The 21014-nt window shown below is 47.5% G+C and overlaps 1 protein-coding gene across 2 annotated transcripts in view; it reads left to right on the forward strand.

The window, feature by feature from the left end:
* Window positions 1-339: 339 nt before the first annotated feature.
* The window catches only part of LOC120538768 (cytochrome P450 2F3-like), a 44768-nt gene continuing 24093 nt past the window's right edge, over window positions 340-21014 (forward strand). The window contains exons 1-3 of one of the 2 annotated variants that reach the window (XM_039768226.1): window positions 340-604; window positions 708-870; window positions 18392-18541. In XM_039768226.1, coding sequence (XP_039624160.1) covers window positions 431-604; window positions 708-870; window positions 18392-18541 — 487 coding nt within the window. In that variant the 5' untranslated portion in view covers window positions 340-430. The remainder of the gene's footprint in view (window positions 605-707; window positions 871-18391; window positions 18542-21014) is intronic. The other variant, XM_039768227.1, reaches the window with a different exon arrangement.

The following is a 21014-nucleotide window of genomic DNA, read 5'->3' on the forward strand; positions in this document are numbered from 1 at the left end:
CCCTACTTTGAAAATTGGTATATGTTTGTGGTTTAATAATATGATTGTTTTAAATGGAAGAAACTTGTACAGAATAAGATGCAGGAAACACGAAAACAGGCATTTCCATTATTAAAATCTATCTGGCTTTTGGGGGCTCCGCCCCCAGACCCCTCGCCTGGTGTCCCAGGTCGCCCCCAGAAAAATCTGTTCACTGTAGTTTAATGTGATTGTAGAGTGTGCAGTTTTATGGTCCCCTGTAGTAAACTGACGCCCAGTTCTTGAATGATTTCCTAATCTCTAATAATGTGGCAGTTGTTTTTGGCACCATGCGGTTCAACAACTGACAGGAAAAAAGATCATTCTCCTTTCATATGGTAGATGGCAGTAAAACACGCATTTTTATAAACAGATCAATAAATTACGCAAGAAGAAGGAATAATTTGCAATCATGGAAGCGATCGGCACGCTGGTTCTGGCCGCGATCGTCCTTGTTCTGTTCTCCGCGTTATTCCGGAGAGATTCGGGTCGCTTCGCCAGAATGCCGCCCGGTCCGAGCCCGCTGCCTCTGATCGGTAACCTGTTGCAGCTGAGAGGCAAAGCACCGTATGAGAACTTCGTAAAGGTGAGACGGAGGCAGTGAATAATGTGTACAGTGCTTTGCAGTTAGCCAGCTTCCATCTGTCAGAAGGAACTTTAACGGTGTCGCCCTCTTTGTGTCCTTGCAGCTCAGCGAAACTTACGGCCCCGTAATGACGGTACACCTGGGTCCGAAGCGCGTCGTGGTTCTGGTCGGCTACGAGGCGGTGCAGGAGGCGCTGGTGCAGAACGCCGACGCATTCGCTGGCAGACCGGAATTGCCACTGTTTGAGAAGACAAGCAAAGGAATGGGTATGAAGTCTTAACTTTTAAACTGTCCAAGTTAGTGTAATACATAAATGGTGTGAGGCTCGTAGCCAAACCGGAATCTTCTTGGGCTCCCAACCCGAAACTCCGCCCCTCTCAAAATTCACTTAGTACTCGCTTTAATTTGAACAATAAATACGTACTGCGAATAGATAATAAATAAACAAAGAAGCGCATAGCACAAACTTCACAATAACTTTTACGTCAAATACAAATACCCCTGTTTAAAATCATCAAAACTTAAACGTGAATGTTACGCGGGTTCTTCAGTTTCGTCGTTGCATAACCGTCTACATTTGCCGCAGGCCAAATCATCTGTGAGGTCATCAAATGCCAGCTTCTGTGCCAGGCGTGAGCTGATACTGATGGTAGCCAAGTTAACTGCGTTTACAGCACATTCTTGTGCCCTGGATGACTTCAAGTGTGTCACCGTGAGCTGAACTTTTAAAAACTGGAGACTGGAAGAACTGAATATGGGCATCAATTGTACTTAACGGCAATGACATACCATTTGATTTGTTTCCTTTATAAATCAAGGCCTAATTAGTAGTAATAATAATAAAAATAAAAATAATGGTCGAGGGTATCAATGTGCTGTTACTCTGTTACTTGATATAGCCAACAGTATCACTTGTGATGCGATACAACAACAAATACTGTTTTTATACTATTACTGCTACTACTAACAATGATAAAGATAATATATAACTACTATTTATAATGATAATATATAAAATACCACTGCTAATAATAATAATAAAATAAAAACAACTACACTACTACTGAATGTTTTTAGTAAACAGGGTGAAAATGAAGTTGAATGCTTACACAGTTAAAAAATGAACATGTGAATGTGTCACCTACACTTATAAATTATTCTAAACTTCATTTTTTCCTTTCAATGGCAGCAGACCACAATAAGACATTAACTAAATCAGAGTTTCTCAACCCTTAAGTATTTTTGACCCGAGTTTTCATAACAGTTTTAATCGCGCCCCACTAAAGTTTTTTTGAAGCCCTAATAAAATGTATTCCTATATTTTTTGCTGCCGATACACCGCTATAAGTTTTATTATACCTACTTAACTTTTATCGACATTTATCCAAGTCTATATTTATTTTTCTAGTATCAGAGTGTAGTTTAAGTAAATTTGTTTTGGTTTCAATAGATGTAATTTTCATATTTTCGATTCTTGTTTTCTTTTTTTCACATCTTTGCGCCCCGTTTTTTGTTACTTCGCACCCCACAGGTTGAGAACTGCCAAACTAAATCAGTAATGTTAGCTGCCAATAAAATTAACAGTCAAAGTTCCCCTAAGCTGATTGCTCTTTTCGTATGTCAGAGTTGCTTGCCTGGTGCTTTCCCACAATTCCGCCAGTAACTGAGTAGTAAGCCAGAGACCCGCCTGTGTGTTGGTGAAATTTACAAACGTATCCCATTGATGCCTGAAGTGATTCCACTCCGTTGGGTTCTTGAGTAACGCCCTTCACCTGCAACTGCACCATCCTGGGTATGACGTTAACCTGCATCCAGCACTGCCAGCAGGTCCTCCAACTTGCAGGCTGGTGGCAGGATTGGCACTCCAGCCATTGTTAAAAACCTCACGCTGTTCCATTCCATTTGAACTATTGTGGTGGTGAGATGTCACCCAAATTTGGGATCCTGAGGTGCTGTGTCAGCAATGTGCAGTATCAGTGCATGGTTCCAGCCCCCCTAGTGCATCAACACTCAGAGCACATCACATGTCGACTAACCTTGGCATCTTTTAATATCATGTGCTGATCCTGAGGTCTGTATGCTATTAATAAATATTCCACAACCATTTGTCAGCTAGCTAGTGTAACATCAGATAATATATATCAAACAATCGATGTCAAAACTCTTACACATAATGTTACTCCATTACTCCAATAAAACACTGGCTTTACTGTAGTGCCCACTGATGTAATCCCAGCTAGCTTCCAGGAAGTTGAATAAGTTTAGATTTCTAAACACACCTCATATGTAACACGAGTTGCTTCTTTAGGCTTTCATTTTTCTTTTCTTTGCTGTACCCCTGACTGTTGTTTACTTGAAGTCACAACAGGTGACTGTCAACGATGTTAATTTGGCAATTCCTGAAACTGCAATAACCCCATTATAGTCAAGCTGTGAACCTCCAGCGCTCCACTCCATTGAGGAAGGTCACTTTAACATTGTACTTCAGCGATTCTTTACCCGTTTACACCATAGATAAGATTAGATTTAGGGCTGTGGGAGGAGTTATCGGACTCAAGTCAAGTAAACCAAGCGACAAAAACATGCAATCCAATTGGCTGTGTGGCGGAGATCCTGACTCAAGGAGGTCTGAGAATCCCCAACAGCCAACACATCAGTTGTCTGATCATGGGCCTCACGTGCGTTGCATGATCTGCGTATAGGAAGGGACAGCTCTGTGTACTTGATCATTTAAATGAAATTGGAAAGCTGTGACTCAACTTGGAAGTGAGGACATTAAACCTGAATTCTATGGCATTCAGGGAGCGTCTGCTTTATTTGTATCTGCCTTTAACAACTTTCAAAATGCGTAACGTTCAGTCAGAAGTTTGTAGAAATGGAACGTTAAGGTCACATGGCCATTTTGCAGCGTCATCCTGAAGTATTTTGGTAGTTTCGCTGCATTTGTGGGATGACACACTTAACACCACAATTTTCAAAAAGTGCTAGAGTGTAAGTCATAGTGAGACTGGGGTATTGTAGGTGGTCAAGTGAAAAAGATCTCCATTTTGGATAAAGGTATCTTGGATATTTTGAGAAGAGCAAATCAAGACTTGTAAACCCATAGTGAAGGTGGAGCTCACCATGACAGTATTGGGTGCAAGGCAAAAGTCAAACCCGGTTGGGCCACCAGTCCACAGCACGGCTCACTAACTCCTTGGGTCTGCACCACCTTATAGAACAAACTTGGACAGCCGAGTTTGTCTGGGGCTGCATTTAGTCAACTACAATAGACATAGCCGGTGGCATCAAGAGGGAGTGACTTTGCGTGATATATGGCGCCCTTACACCTGATTTTACCTGCCGTGCCTTCCCCTCCTGACAATCCAACATTCTTATATAACTCACATGAATCTTCAAGATGGACTGGGGACCCCATTTAAACCAGTCCTACCTTAAATCTCCAATAATAACAGTTTCCTTCCATACTCCACTGTTGCTTAGGGCTGCAAAGAAAAGTTTGAGCTGAGAAAGCTGAATCGTGCTACTTTCTGAAGGTGTCACAAGTTGGCACAAAAATGCCCCTCGGTTTACCTGCTTATATAATGCTTGTCCTAAACTGTGTCATTCAGACATGTCAGATATCTATTAAAATGTCAACTGAACCTTGAACAGCGTTACTTTTAAGTTCTTTTGAGCTACACAGATTAACCCTGGTGCTTGTGATGGTGCCAGGGCTTGGCAGGTCAAATGTCACTATTTGAATATATTTCAAAAAATGTGGTTAAAAAATAAAAGAATTCAAAAATTGACATTCAAACGTAAATAAATGGCTGTTTTTCCTTGCTCTGATTTTGGCAGTGTGTTATTTGCGGCACACCATGCAAATACTGCAATATTTTACAGATCTGTTTTTGCTTGCCACTTACACAAGCAGTTTATTTCTGATTTTGAACATTTTTTAATTCCAGTTTCTCCCAAATTTGCATGAAGTGTGGCCACTGAGAGAAAACACCCTACAAGTAGAATACATTTTTTACAAGACATGTACAGAGTCTTCAGAAAGTGTTCACTTTTTCACATTTTGTTATTTTGCAGCCCTTTCCATATTAAATGACACTCACAACCCCAGAATGACAAAGCGAAAACTAAATTTGTGGAAACTTTTGCAAACAAATAAATAAAAAGTAGAAATGTTGCATTGACACAGGTTTTTGGACCCTTTACTTAGTCCTTAGTTGAAGCCCCTTTGGCAGTGATTACAGTCTGGAGTCTTCTTGGGTATGACGTGATAGGCTCCATAGATCTGGGGTCTTAGTAATAAAACTTAGTGTGGATTTGAGTGAGAGAATATGCAAATGCCAAAGAACAGGGAGATGAATACAACAAAACAAAATCCAATTTATAAAACCTGCTGTACACACATTTCTATGCAATTTACCTTTATAAATGACAGTAATTTTGCAAATATGTATATGTGAATGTGCCTCAAACTCAGCCTGGTTGCTGCCCTGAAACAACAATCAATGGACTATGCTAATCAACCTCATAGATGTGGAATCATGATGCTGCAGAAGTTCATTGTCCTCCTGACACATCGAGACCCCAGCACCTGCATTCAAGAATATTTGGCTGCAATCCACAACTGGCCATGCAAGACCATGCATGGCATTATAGTGCCTCTCCTCTGCATTCTGGGGGTAAAGCAAAGGCATGTGGTGCCAGTGCTTGAGTGGGTAGCTGCTATTATCTGGTACATATAATGACGTGATTGCTATTACAATGAATAGTACAGGCCATATGAGAAATTGACAGTTCAACCAATAAACCACCACATACAGCACCATCTGGTCTGTCAAAGCTGCTTTGCCTTAAAGTATACGAATCACAGGGTAACCCAGGCCACCATGCCATGATGTTTGTCAGTCTCACCTTGGCATTACAGAAGTGTTAATGTAATGTCACTAATCACAGTTAACAAAAGCAGCTTCATTCTTGCTAGGGGGCCCTTATTGCAATATGAGTGCAGTAAAGTGTTCCAGTTACGCTGGCAGAACTGGACCATGCTGCAAATTGCCCTTTTATGTTGGCAGAAACAACCATGTGCACCCCCACCATATGAATACTATATATACTGGGCCTCACTGGTTGGCAAATGGCTTCCAGCACAGCAGTCATAGTGGAGTGAAACTTAGCTGAGATATTCCCGACCTGTCTGCCAGTTCTGTTAGAAGTGACAACAAGTAGCCAACATAAACTGACGGAAAACTGAAAAAGTTCTTCTGCGCCATCAACCCTCTTAAAAGGGAGCTAAAGTACAAACTGTAAAGTACATGATATTCATCACTTTTAAGATTTAAAATGTTTGTCAAGTCAATGCATATTATGATAACATGATATGAATTTTTATGCATGTGAGTTTTCATTTAGCAGGTTTGGCTGCATTTACCTTGTAATAACTGGAGACCAGAGGCGTGGAAAGGTTTGGGGCAGCCACCCGTTTAATGCGGTTTCCCGGCTGCAATAGAAATTGAGGCATTTTCAAAACAGTTGTTTACACAACAGAGTCCAAGACAGAACTGCCTGCCTAAGCAAAGGCAGTGAGCTTTATAGCTCAGAGGGCGGAAATGATGTCGTCCTCTGGGCCGGAACTGGAAGTGACATCACCCTTGGGGCGGAACCGAAGTGACCTCATTCTTGGGGCGGAACCGGAGGTGGTGTGTCCTTCCTGGAAATGGCGGCTCCTGGTGGGATTTCCCGGGTAAGACCTGCAGAGAACTCAGAAAGAGCGTCAGCGTACCCCCCCCTGGGCAGATGTATAAACAGTATTGTCTAAGCCCTTCAGCTGCTTCCCATGCACACGTGTGTGACAAGACTCCCCCCTCAGCCCAGACCCGTCGGGTCGGGCGACCTGCACCGAGAGGTCGTGGGCCCGGGAGAGGGCATCGGCGTTGGCATGAAGGGACCCCTGTCGATGAACGAGCGTATATTTGTACTGCTGCAGGTCAAGAAACCACCTCGTGACCCGCGGATTCGACTCCCTGTGAAGGGCCATCCACTTTAAAGGCGCATGATCCGTCACCAGAGTGAACACGCGACCCAAGAGGTAGTACCGCAGCTGCGCACCGCCCATTTGATCGCCAGAGCCTCCTTCTCCACCGCCGCGTACCTGGTCTCCGGTCCAACAGTTTCCGGCTCAGGTACATAACGGGTGTTCAACACCGTCGGCGCTTTGGCTCAACACGGCTCCCAAGCCTGTGTCCGGCGTCCGTCTGGAGGACAAAAGGGAGAGAAGTTAGGGGAGATTAAGATAGGTGCTGAAGTCAGAGCCCTTTTAAGTCACTGAATGCAGCCCCGCTTTATCAGACCATACCACCGTATTAGGAGCTCTTTTCTTTGTCAAGTCGGTCAAGGGCGCTCTCTCGGAGAACGAGGCACAAACCGGCGGTAGTACCCGCCAAACCGAGAAAGGATTGGACTTGCCGCTTGGTTTTGGACGGGCCAGGCCATTATGGCTTGCAACTTGGAACACTGTGGCCTCACAGTACCCGCCCACTAGGTAGCCCAAATATTTGGCTTCTCTCAACCCAAGTAACATTTCTTGGGGTTGATGCGAGCCCGCCTCTCCCAATGTCCGTAATACTGCTGTGACCTGCTGTATGTGCTCCTTCCAGGTGCTGGAATAGATGACAACGTCATCCAGATAGGCAGCACAGAACGAGTTATGGGGCGGAGCACTTTGTCCACCAGACGCTGAAAAGTCGCAGGCCCGTGTAACCCGAATGGAAGGACACGATACTGCCAGTGTCCGCTAGGAGTGCTAAACGCGGTTTTTCCTTCGGACTCCGTTAAAGGAACCTGCCAGTACCCCTTTGTCATGTCAAGTGTAGTCAAGAATTTGGCTGGTCCCAGTCTCGAGGAGGTCGTCCACGCGAGGCATGGGATAAGCATCAAATCGGAAACTTGGTTGAGCCGACGGAAGTCATTGCAAAACCTCCAACTGCCGTCAGGCTTAGCAATCAAGGACGATGGGGCTGGACCAGGGACTACTACTTTCCTCGATCACTCCTAGTGCCAGCATTCGCTTGATTTCCAGTTCCACTTCTACTTTCTTTGCCTCCGGAGTCTGTAGGGTCGCTCACGGACGATCACCCCGGTCAGTCAATATGTCGCGCAATCAGAGAGGTCCGACCTGGCTGTTCACTTACCACCTCTGGGACCGAGCGGATAGCTGCTTGAGCTCCTGTCTCTGTCTGGGAGATAGCTGTTGCAAATTAAGGGCACTTACTTCGCGAAGAGAGCAGGGCTGTCGGAGGAGGATCGGGATCCCTCTCCTTCCACGGTTTCAGCAGGTTTACATGATATACTCGCTCAGCTGGTCGGCGATTGGGCTGTTTCACCAAATAGTCGACCAATCCCTTCCTCTCCTTAATTTCAGTAGGGGCCTAGCCAATGTGCGAGCAGTTTAGAGTGTGAAGTAGGAACCAATACCATGGCGCGATCCCCGGTTGGAACTCCGGAGAGTCGTGCCACGGTCATACAGGCGGGCCTGTGCTGATTGTGCCTCCTCGATATGACTTTTAGTATAGGTCTTATTACATCAAATCTATCGCGCAATTGGGATATACTCCAAAATGTTAGTGGAGGGCTGTGCCTCCCCTTCCCAGCCCTCTTTTAAAATATCTAATAAGCCCCGGGCTGTCTTCCGTATAGTAATTCAAAGGGAGAGAACCCGTAGAGGCTTGAGGACTTCCGTAGGCAAAGAGGACAAGGGGAGGAGTTGGTCCCAATTCCTCCCATCCTTGCTGACTACCTTACGTAGCATTTGCTTGAGAGTTTGATTGAATCTCTCCACTAGCCCATCGGTTTGAGGATGATACACGAGGTTTTAAATGCTTTATTTTCAGTAACTTGGCAGTCTCCTTGAGCGTTTCCGAGGTGAAAGGCGTTCCTTGGTCCGTCAGGACTTCTCTAGGAATGCCCACCGTGAAAAGACTCCTACTAGTTCCGTGCAATATTTTTAGTGGTAGCGGCGCAATGGAGCGGCTTCAGGGAATCGGGTTGCATAATCCACGAGGACGAGTATATATTTATATCCTCGGGCTGAGGGCTCCAGGGTCCTACTATATCCACCCCAATCCTGTCAAAGGAACGTCAATAAGGGAAGGGGAATCAGAGGAGCACGGTCCTTCCTAGGAATTTGCCGCAGTTGACACTCCGGCAGGAAATGCAAAAGCGGCGAACCTCCTCATTAATCCCGGCCAAAAACGGAGCTTAATGCGCTCTAATGTTTTATCGGGCGAGATGGCCTCCAAGAAGGTGAGAGTGGGCTAACTTCGCAAACCTGCCGCCGGTAGGTCCGCGGGACTAGCAACAACTTCGGACCTTCCCCTCATGTTCAGCAACCCGATACAATAATTCATTATCCATGACAAAGTGAGGTCCCTGTGGCATGGGCAAATGCGTCGTTGGCGTTAACGAGAACCACTGCATTCTTTATGTGCTTCAGAGAGTCGTCATTCCACTGTTCTCTCTTGAAAGAAGCCGGTCGCTCTAAACTGAAAGTGCAACTCAGAGAGCGGGTCGGTCTGACCTCAAGGGGCGGAGAATCCTCCCTCGCTGCGGGCGCTAGTGGATGGCGTAGTAGCCCGCGACGGTCCGGGAGTATCTTCGTCACTCTCTTGGCCTACCGCCCCACTCCCTGTCGGCTGATTACGGTGTGGAAGCAGCTTGAGATGAGTCTTTATCATCTATAACGAGGCCAAAAGCTTTTCGGGAATGCTTTCTAAACTACGCGTTACTGTCAGACCAGTCCGCCCGAGGATTACGGAAGCGGAGGATCCGGGTGTACCGCTACGGTAAGCGCGAAGGGTTCCTCCGAGACATACGTAACACCGGGCGGTATTGTGCGGCGGATATCTCCGTGTATACATTTTAGACTGGTCTTTTCTTAATCCATTGTTGCGGTAGAACAAAGCGGCGAGCAACGACAGACACGTTACTGCGGAATCAAACAGCGCTGTTACCATATGTCCATTAATAATAAGCTCTCCCGTATGTTTATCCGCCAGGGATTGCTAAGGGCACACAAACAACCCGCCATTGTCCCCTACGGTCCGCCTTGTTCCCCGACAGGTCGCAAGCCAGACGGCCCGGCGACTTCGGAACAGGCTCTGGATTGCGGGGAAGGGACTGCTTTGTAGGACATAACTCCCGGGTAGTCCACAGAGCGGCTGGTCTGCCCTCCCGGTTTCACAGCCGGCCTCTGGGTTGCAAGAGCTGTAGCAGCTCGTCCAGAATGGAATTCTCCCCAGGCGGCTGGGCAAATTCCTGGGGTATTCGCTGTAGCAGCAAAAACAGGCCACTTGCTGCACTATTTGCAAGGGGTCAAATCAAATGGCGTAGCCACTCACCCACCTGTTGCCAGAGAGCCATAGCCTGCTCTGACAGCCCTTTCGTTGGGTTAAACTCCCAGTCTATTATATTCTTTACCTGCCGGCCTGGGGACAGCCCATCGTTAACAGGGACCTTGGTCCCGATGGGCGGCTCGGCTTTCCTACCCAGAAGAGCATACTGAGCCACTCGTGTGTTTTCCCCAGAAGCCAGCCCACGCCTGTGGGTCCCCTCTACCTTCTCCACGAGATGGGTTGGTAGCCCCGGGTTATGCTCGTGGAGCAGAGCCTGCACAGCGTCCTTCCTGACCCTCCGGCGCACTCCCTGCCCCGAAACTAGGCCCCGGTACTCACCCACCTGGTTCCTTGAAGGTCCGTGTCCCGGGTTCTTCGGGGACACCATCCTGCCGACTACGCCACTGTAATAACTGGAGACCAGAGGCGTGGAAAGGTTTGGGGCAGCCACCCGTTTAATGCGGCTTCCCGGCTGCAATAGAAATTGAGGCATTTTCAAAACAGTTGTTTACACAACAGAGTCCAAGACAGAACTGCCTGCCTAAGCAAAGGCAGTGAGCTTTATAGCTCAGAGGGCGGAAATGATGTCGTCCTCTGGGCCGGAACTGGAAGTGACATCACCCTTGGGGCGGAACCGGAAGTGACCTCATTCTTGGGGCCGGAACCGGAGGTGGTGTGTCCTTCCTGGAAATGGCGGCTCCTGGTGGGATTTCCCGGGTAAGACCTGCAGAGAACTCAGAAAGAGCGTCAGCGTACCCCGCCCCCCCCTGGGCAGATGTATAAACAGTATTGTCTAAGCCCTTCAGCTGCTTCCCATGCACACGTGTGTGACAACCTACTTAATTGAGGGTAATTGTTGTGTTTACATATATATGCATGTTTAACCCATCAAGATTTCTTTTATAAAGCCATGCATTTGCATGGAAAACTGCATACACATATTTCAAGCCTCCTTTAGTGCACACACAAGTTTATAAATCTGACCCCCTGTATTTGTGGATTTTCTGCCATTCTTCTCAGCAGGTCCTCTCAAGCTCAGCTTGGATGGAGACTATCAGATGACAGCTATTTTCAGGTGTCTCCAGAGATGTTCAATTGGGTTCAAGTCTTGGCTCCGGCTGGGCTACTCAAGAACATTCATAGATCTGTCCCCAGACCACTCATGTGTTGTCTTTGCTTTGTGGTGAGGGTCATTCTGAGGTCCTGAATGCTGTGGAACAGGTTGTCATTAAGCATAGTTCAATACTTTGCTTCATTCAGCTTTCATTCTATTCTGACTAGTCTCTGTGTCCTCAGTCTCACAGCATGATGCTGCCACTAACATTGGAATGGTATTTCACTGGAGATGACTGGTGCCTGCTTACTTCGAGACAGGATGCTAACCTTAGTTTTATCAGAACAGAGAATCTTGTTTCTCACACTCTGAGAGTCCTTTAGGGGCCTTCTTGCAAAATCCTAGTGGGCTTCGATGTGTCTTTTACTGAGAAGAGGCTTCTGTCTGGCCACCCTGTCATAAAGCCCAGTCATGGTTGTCCTTTTGGAAGTTCCTCCCATCTCTAAACAGGTTGTCTGGAGTTTAGCCAGTGTGATTATTAGGTTCTTGGTCATCTATCTTACCACGGCTCTTCTCCCATTATTTCTAAGTTCAACCGGGTTGCCTGCTGAAAGAAGAGTCATTGTTGTTCCAAACCTCTCCTATTTAAGAATTATGGAGGCCACTGTGTTCTTGGGAACCTTCAATGGTGCAGGAATGCTTTCGTAACCTTTCATAGATCTGTGTTTTCAAACTCTGTAGGCCATTAACAGTTATTTAACACAGTATGTTAAAGCAGCAAAGCTGGGTGAATCATGTCTAATTTAGTATTTTGTACTAATCAGGGAAGAATTAATGGTGTACAGTTGATTGAACTGCTAGGGTCAAGGGACCATAACATAATACAGCTCACAGCATTTTTGGAAGAGTGCGGATTCAAAGACTAAAAGTATTAAGTTTAACTTTGGTAGAGCAAATTTTGAGTAGATGCAGCAATGTCTAAGTTGGAAAGACTGGGAAAAGCTTTTAGGTGTGGAGACAGTTGAGGAGCAGTGGAACAGGTTTGAAAATGTCTTACATGCAATGCAGGACAGGCACATACCTAAATTTGGAATTAGTAGGAAATTTAAAAAAATAAAAATTTTGCAGTGGGTTAATAAGAAAAAGAAGCTGCAAAGAAAAAATACATCTGAAGTGTTTCAAATTATGAAGGGAATTAGTCCTTTGGTCTGAGACTGTTATTTTAAAATACATTCATCAAGAACACAGGGACACAGTTGGAAATTTGTTAATGGTAAATTTCACACAAACATTAGGAACTTTTATGCTTTTCTTTAGCATAAGGCTGCAACATGAAAATGTGAATAAAATGATGGGGTCTGAATAGTTTTTGAATCCTTTGTTTATTAGTGTCATTCCAACATGAATTTCTTACTGCATCAGTTCTATATATACAGTATCTCTAGGTGTGACATCAGGAGTGGGGAGCCAGGCAAGGACCTCCTCACTCACGCGCCAGCCTCCGTTCAAGTCGGTCTACCGCTCGCGACATGTTGGAGCATACAGGTACTTTGCCTCCACTTAACTATATATATATATATATATATATATATATATATATATATATATACGGACCTTACTCTTATTCTATGTTAATTAATGTTGACTTATGTTTATTTTTTATTGTGTCTTCTATTTTTCTATTCATTTTGTAAAGCACTTTGAGCTACATTTTTTTATATGAATATGTGCTATATAAATAAATGTTGATTGATTGATTGATATATATATATATAAGAGAAGAGAAGGAGGAGGAATCGAAGGGTGAATGCCGATTCCTCCGATAGGAGAGACGCGCGCTGAGTGCTGCTGGCGTCCGGAGAAGGCGTCCTCTGGATGGACAGAGGAGATTCCCTGGGCGGCTGGGCGAGCTGCCTGCAAGAGTGGTGCCGCGGCCGAAGAGCGGATGGGCATGGAACCGGCGGCGGAGGCCTTCAGCAGGCAAGTTGGGGACTGTCGGAGGGGGGCAGGAGCACGGTCGGTACGGAGACCGACAGGGCGCTCGGGGTGAGTGCCCTGGCTGTGCTTCTGGCCCTCTGTTTCTTTTTCCTACAGGCCCGAAGCCCCGATGAGCGCTGAGGCCGACGGCGACAGGGACCTGCCCTCCTGGAACGGGCCGCTCTGCGGGAGAGCTCCACGCCGGGAGGCCTATGATGACCCAGCTCGGGGGGACAGCGGGGGCGAGAGCGGCGCAGACCACAGGGGACACGTTTGCGCGGCGGGGTGCCGAGGCGGATGTCCCAGGGTGCCGTGTTGGACCCTGGGGACATAGTAGGACCCTCACCGGGGACGTGTTGCCCTTTCGGGTTGTGCCGTTCGGACCCACGTGTCCTCGCTAGCGGTGGGGCACTGTGGCCCCCGGCCGGGACGCCCAGGAGGAGGAGAGGAGGGCTTGTGCCTCCTCCAGACCTGAGGCGTCCGTCTTGGTGGTGTAGGGGACCACGGGTACAGGGCTTGGAAGCCCAGCCCTGTAGGGACCCGTGGCCACCGCCAGGCGGCGCCCCGATGCCGGTTTACCCTGTGTGGTCTTTGGCCGGGGATGGAGCCCGGCCGGGACGCCTTGGAAGACCGGAGGAGGGCGTGTGCCTCCTCCAGACTGAGTGGGGGCGTCCGTCCTGGTTAGGCAGGGGCCTCGGGTACAGGGCTTGGAAGCCCAGCCCTGTAGGGACCCGTGGCCACCGCCAGGCGGCGCCCCAGTGCCTGTTTATTCCGGGAGCCCGGCACTTCCGCCACACCAGGAAGTGCCGGGGGGAAGACTTTGTGTGGCGCCCGGAGAGCTGCCAGGAAAGCAGCCGACACTTCCGCCACGCTGGGCGTGGCTAAGGAGAAGGGCGGAAACACCTGGGGCTCATCTGGGGCATTATTTAAGGGGCCGCCTCCCTCCAGTCATTTGGTGGAAGTCGGGAGGAAGTAGACGGAGCTGGAGAGAGGACAGGAGGCGACCAGGACAAAGGCACAGAGACTGTGGGCCCTGGACTTTTGGGGGATTCGGTGCTGAAGGCACTGGGGTTACGTGAGTGCACGTGACTATATAGCTTGTATAGTGCATAATAAACAGTGTGTGGAGAAAAATATGTCGTCCGTCTGTCCGTGCTGGGGCCAGCGTTCACAGTGGCGTAGTCGGCAGGATGCTCCGCCTGGTTCAAGGCGGGGACCTGTGTTATTAAAACAAAAATATTCTGTGAACGACCCGGCGCAGCAGCGGACCCCACACACTGGCCGCGGAGCGCGCTGCACAACCAGCGGGGAGCCGCCCAGAAACCGCCACCGGACAGCGGAATAGCTTTCCCCGGGTGCGGAGGAGGACCCGACATCGCCGGGCGCAGCGGGCTCCGAAAGTCGCGCTGTCGGGACGGACAGCCGGGTCGGCGTCGCTACGCAAAAGGCCACACTGAGGCGGGGGCCTTGGCATGACGGGATCCGGAGGTGAGTGCCCTGCCCTGCGATAATCGGCCCTCCGGGGTCGGTTGTGCTTTATTTTCCACAGGCAGGGACGAACAGGGTCCGCGTCCGTGGCAGGAGTGCGCCAGGCCGCGGGCTGTCGGCAGCGCGGCGACGACAGCAGCAGAGAAGGCTGCGGAGGCGGAGCCGCTGCGGCTCAAGGAAACGCCGCAACCACAACGGCGAAGAGCGCGCCTCCGCTTTTCGGAGCAGGGAGGCAAGATGGCGCGGGCGGAGGTCCCGCCGCTGACAGGCACGGGATTGGCCGGTGTGTCTTGCGTGCCCGCCGATGATTGGATAGAGGCGGGCCCAAGGAATGCCAGTCTCGTGTCAGAGAAGAACCCGATTGGGCCAGAGGGAGTGGCCCAGAGGAGGCAGGCGTCGCGTGGAGCCGATCAGCAGGTAAGCTCACCGACGTCTGTCTCTCTCTATCCACCAGCGGCTCGGCGCGTCTCGGAGGAGTCCCTTCGGCCCGTCGAGTCGTCGTTTGAGGAGTTGCTGCGTGTTCTCGTCGCTCAGTGTGAGCAGCTGATGGAGAAGCCGGTCGCGTCGGAGTGACACCGCGTGAGACGGAGGAACGGCGCGGCGCTGGAACCGGAGGCAGGCAGAACACGGCGGGAGTGGTGAGTGTTGCCGTTCCCGTAAAGCAAGTGGGGGGGTTTGCCGAACATGGCCGTGACTGTTTACAGGACGACCGGCTCCGAGTAGGCAACTTCCCAACAGCGGATCTTGGCGTGCAGACAGCTAGCGAGGCTGGGAGATCAAACACGCAAGGGCTGGTAGGATCGGGGCTGCTGAGTAAAAATGGTAAATGGCCTGTATTTGATATAGCGCCTAACTAGAGTTCAAGAACCCCCCTAGGCGCTTTACAACACAACAGTCATTCACCCATTCACACACACATTCATACGCTGGTGATGATAAGCTACTATGTAGCCACAGCTGCCCTGGGGCACACTAACAGAAGTGAGGCTGCCGAACACAGGCGCCACCAATCCTTCCGACCACCACCAGCAGGCAAGGTAGGTTAAGTGTCTTGCCCAAGGACACAACAGCTGCATTCTCATGCCGGGAGCCAGGATCGAACCTGCGACCCTCCGATTGCTGGACCACCCGCTCTACCGACTGAGCTACTGCTGCCCTGGGTGAGTGCCCTGGGTCCTAGCGCCCTGCGCTTCAAGCCTGCAGCTGTCTCCTGTCGCTCTGCCTGGACGCAGACGGGGCTGGATTTGAGCTTTTGCTGTGCTCAGACCCAGACCGTCAGCGTCCAAGAGAAGAAGGGGGAATCGAAGGGTGAATGCCGATTCCTCCGATAGGAGAGGACGCGGCGCTGGGTGCGCGCGTCCGGAGAAGGGCCGTCCTCTGGATGGACAGAGGAGATTCCCTGGGCGGCTGGGCGAGCTGCCTGCAAGAGTGGTGCCGCGGCCGAAGAGCGGATGGGCATGGAACCGGCGGCGGAGGCCTTCAGCAGGCAAGTTGGGGACTGTCGGAGGGGGGCAGGAGCACGGTCGGTACGGAGACCGACAGGGCGCTCGGGGTGAGTGCCCTGGCTGTGCTTCTGGCCCTCTGTTTCTTTTTCCTACAGGCCCGAAGCCCGACGAGCGCTGAGGCCGACGGCGACAGGGACCTGCCCTCCTGGAACGGGCCGCTCTGCGGGAGAGCTCCACGCCGGGAGGCCTATGATGACCCAGCTCGGGGGGACAGCGGGGGCGAGAGCGGTGCAGACCACAGGGGCACGTTTGCGCCGGCGGGGGGGCCGAAGACGGATGTCCCAGGGTGCCGTGTTGGACCCTGGGGACATAGTAGGACCCTCACGGGGCGTGTTGCCCTTCGGTTGTGCCGTTGGACCCGGGTCCTCGCTAGCGGTGGGGCACTGTGGCCCCCGGCCGGGACGCCCAGGAGGAGGAGGAGGCGGCGCCCCAGTGCCTGTTTATTCCGGGAGCCCGGCACTTCCGCCACACCAGGAAGTGCCGGGGGGAAGACTTTGTGTGGCGCCCGGAGAGCTGCCAGGAAAGCAGCCGACACTTCCGCCACGCTGGGGCGTGGCTAAGGAGAAGAGGCCGGAAACACCTGGGGCTCATCCGGGGCATTATTTAAGGGGCCGCCTCCCTCCAGTCATTTGGTGGAAGTCGGGAGGAAGTAGACGGAGCTGGAGAGAGGACAGGAGGCGGCCAGGACAAAGGCACAGAGACTGTGGGCCCTGGACTTTTGGGGGATTCGGTGCTGAAGGCACTGGGGTTACGTGAGTGCACGTGACTATATAGCTTGTATAGTGCATAATAAACAGTGTGTGGAGAAAAATATGTCGTCCGTCTGTCCGTGCTGGGGCCAGCGTTCACAATATATATACAGTGAAATATAAAAGTTTAAGGACTCGTAAGTAGAAGAAGCATTATGACAAAAATAATTGGAAAATACAGTGCCCTCCATAATGTTTGGGAAAAAGACACATTTTTCCTTGATTTATCTTTCTGCTCCACAGTTTAAAATTACAAATCAAACAGTTCCAAAAATCTAGACTCCAGGGCTAGAAGCAGACTTAGGTATCTTAGGCCTGCACTAATAAAGCAATGAAACCCACCTGAGGAATCACAAACACCTGTGACACCAATTGTCCCAAACATTATGATGCCTGAAATGCGGGGACCAGGTAAAAAAAGTGTTGTCACTTCCACATGGTGTCACCAAAATGTATGCAAACACCCTTAAATGAAAGACTGCACTGTACACATTTTAATCACGTCTGAAGTGTTTGTGGCACATATCTGTGCTCTTCCCATTCAAACTTTATGTGTAATGCACTGATCACATGGTTACACAGCCATGAATATTTTCTAAACACGCATAGATGTTGTAATAATAATAATAATAATAATAATAATAGTTCTTTACATTTATATTGTGCTTTTCTCCCTACTCAAAAAGCTTTACATAATTAATTGGTGGGGAGCCACTTTAACCCACCTGGAGGATGCAATGGCAGCCATTTTTGTGCAAGCACTCTCATCACACATTAGCTGTTAGGTGGTGAAGGGGTGATAGCCAATTAGAGACATTGGATTATTAGGGGGCCACAACAACTAAGCCTTGGTGGACACTTTACCCAGGACTTCAGGCTACACCCTGCTCTTTATGAGGGATGCCCGTGGATCGTTTATGACTACAGAGAGTCAGGATCTTGGTTTTATATTTTATTTAAAGAATGGCGCTATTTTTACAGCATTGTGTCCCCGTCACTGCACTGGGGCATTGGAATCCAAATCAACATCCACAGCACCCCAAGCTTTTCCCAGGTAGTCTCTCATCCAAACACTTTTCCAGGCCCAAAGGTGCTTAGCTTCAAGTAGATGACCTCTTCTGAATGTGCATGTGGGGAATGGTTGCTGGTAGCTGGCTGCTAGTTAGGTAAAAAATTATCTTAACTCCTTAAAGAATATTTAATGGTAAAGGATCAGTTCTTTGTTCCATGACCAGGGCCTAATCCTCCATCCCCCCCGAATGTGATGTTCAGCTGTCAGACAGACTTAAAGGTTTTCCCAGGGAAGGTGTGACATGTTATCCTCAGTAAATGGAATACCATAAATCAGAAGGCACCAAATATGGATATCATGATCTGATTTTGACCATGTAGTGAGCTCACAAAAATGTTGATATTCATGCTCCCTTACACCTTTATAGCTGAAGATATGTGATTACGGGTCCATGTTGAGTATGTCTAGAGTCTTGTGTGCTATGTTGGATAAGATATTAGGGTGGTAGCATTAATTCTGGTGAAAGTTATTACTTACCAAATGACTAATAACTAAATGATTAGCATTTTTTACATTAATAAACATTCTAAAACTAAACCTGAGATGTTGTTTGCAGGCCTGGGAAGTAGTAACGGTGAACGCCTTAAACAACTGCGCCGTTTCACTCTAAGTACACTGCGGGATTTCGGAATGGGAAAGCACAGCTTGGAGGAGTGGATTCAGGAGGAAGCTAAACATCTTGTCATGGAATTTCAAAAGAACGAAGGCAAGTTGAGTGACATGGTACTTTGTATCCTGTGTTAAAACATTGCATATTTCCTTCCTTGATATAAAAGGGTGGTGCTGCTTTACTAAGAAAAGCTAGGATGTGTGTGTTACGGTATACAACTGTTTAGATCGGACAATAAAATCATGTATCAGACATTCAGTGTCCACAAAATAAGAAAGACTGTAACCTGACAATTTTCTTTAAATGAGAAAAGGCAGACCTTGTGACTTAACTAATGTGGGCTTCTATGCATAATGTACTTCAAGGTTTTTAACTTGATTTTTATTATTAGGTTTTCAATTGTCACAAATGGTGAGAAATTCCATCTGCAGTTCAGTTCTAATAATCGATATGGCAGTTTTTTAATTGTAGAAAACTCTGATTCACTCAGCAGTTAATGTCATTAATACAGGCAATATGTTTATCTAGAGGGAATAAGCAACTGTGTATCATCTGTGTAGTTATGAAAATATTGTCTGATTAAATCACCAAATAGAAGTAAGTACATGAAGTAGGGAAGTAGGGATTTTTTCCTTTCCAAGTGTTCTTTTTATGGGAGCTGTCCTGTACGAGATTTTGAAGTTCTTCTTGTGTTGATGGTGGTTGTCCTTTGGTACTCACTTCCTAGTTAGGCAATTGTAAATTATAACTTTCTATGGCAGTGTTTCCCAGCCTCGGTCCTGGACACCCCCTGTGGCTGCAGGTTTTTGTTCCAACCAGCTTCTGTTTTTAATTGGACTCCTGGGCTAATTAAGTGATGTGTTATTTCCCAAGTTCTGTGTTTTGGGACCAATATAGAAATTAGAAAACTAAGTTTGGTAAAAAAAAAAATATATATATATATTGTGGTGTATGGCTGGCCGTTCATCCCAGCCAATACCCCCAAGCCACCAGGTGGAGCCCTCCCTGCAGTATGGACGTTCCCCGAAGATCAGCAGGGCATCATGGACATTGGAGTTTTTATACACAACCCTGCTGGATACCATGGGAGCCTCTAGGAGACGCTGCAGGTAGGAACAGTGTTTATTTACCCTACGCCACGGAAGTATGTCCGAGTCACATGGACAAGGGGAATGACGTGCTTCCGGGGTGAAGAAAAGGACTTCTGATCTGACCCGGAAGTGATAGAAGATCACATGGACTGGGGATTGTAACACTTCCGGGTCAGGGAATATAAAAGGATCATGGGAGCTCCCAGACGGAGAGCTGAGCTGGGTGGTAGGAGGGCAATGTGTCTGGGAGTGGAGGATTGTTTATTGTGATTGTTTTGAGTAATTTAATGAGTATAGTGGTGGAGAGGGTGCTTTGTGCACTGTGCTGTACTAATAAAGTCAACTTGTGGACTTTTATCTGGTGTCTGGCGTATTGGACAGGGGTTCAAGGAAGCAATACTGCCTCCTATCTGTCACTATATATATATATATATATATATACACTAGCAAAATACCAGCGCCTTCGCAGCGGAGAAGTAGTGTGTTAAAGAAGCAATGAAAAAGAAAAGGAAACATTTTGAAAATAACGTAACATGATTGTCAATGTAATTGTTTTGTCACTGTTGTGAGTGATGAGTGTTGTCATATATATATATTTACACACACACACATAAACATATATATATACATATCTATACATATACACATATATACATACATATATATATCTACATATATACACATACATATACATACACACATACATACATACACACACATATATACACACAAATACATATATATATATATATATACATACATACACACACACATATATAAACATATATATACATATACATACATATCTACATATATACACACACAGCTATTTCAGATCAGTGCAATACTGCTTGTTAAAACGGATAACTCCGCTCTTACGTGCAAGTCTGCGTGGATATTATGAACTATCGTATTTGTTCAAGTTCTATTTAAATTTTAAATAGAAGGAATTTTTATTTAGTCGACAGAAATATCTTTGGTAGGAATGGTAAAACAGACAGGAATATTATTCCTGAATAAATCAACTCAAACCTTAAACAACTTATAATATTTTGCTCTCCATAAAAATATATCCTGTCTAAATTATACAAGTTAGAAATAAAGTAAACGTTAAAAGAACAAACATTCAAATTTCTTTACTCTTATGTAATTTTATATAAAAAATAAACTTAGATTTTAAATATCCCAAAAGATTTTGCTCTCCATAAAAATATATCCTGTCAAAATTATACAAATTCAAATATGAACATGCTGCATAACAAAACCTGGAAATATAAATAAAATGTGTTCCTTTCAGCAATAACAAATCAAATCATTCAGTTGTCTTTGCTCATATGTCATTTTAGAGCTGGACGCCTGGCATCTTTTTTGGCCACAGGTTCGTTTCTGTTTGCTGTGAGGTTCTGTGTTGTGGAGATTCTCAGGATGGATTGCAGGTGCTCATCAGTGAGGCGACTCCTGTGTGCTGTTTTGTTAGT

This window comes from Polypterus senegalus, chromosome 11 (genome assembly GCF_016835505.1).
Source record: "Polypterus senegalus isolate Bchr_013 chromosome 11, ASM1683550v1, whole genome shotgun sequence".
Lineage (NCBI taxonomy): Eukaryota > Metazoa > Chordata > Cladistia > Polypteriformes > Polypteridae > Polypterus > Polypterus senegalus.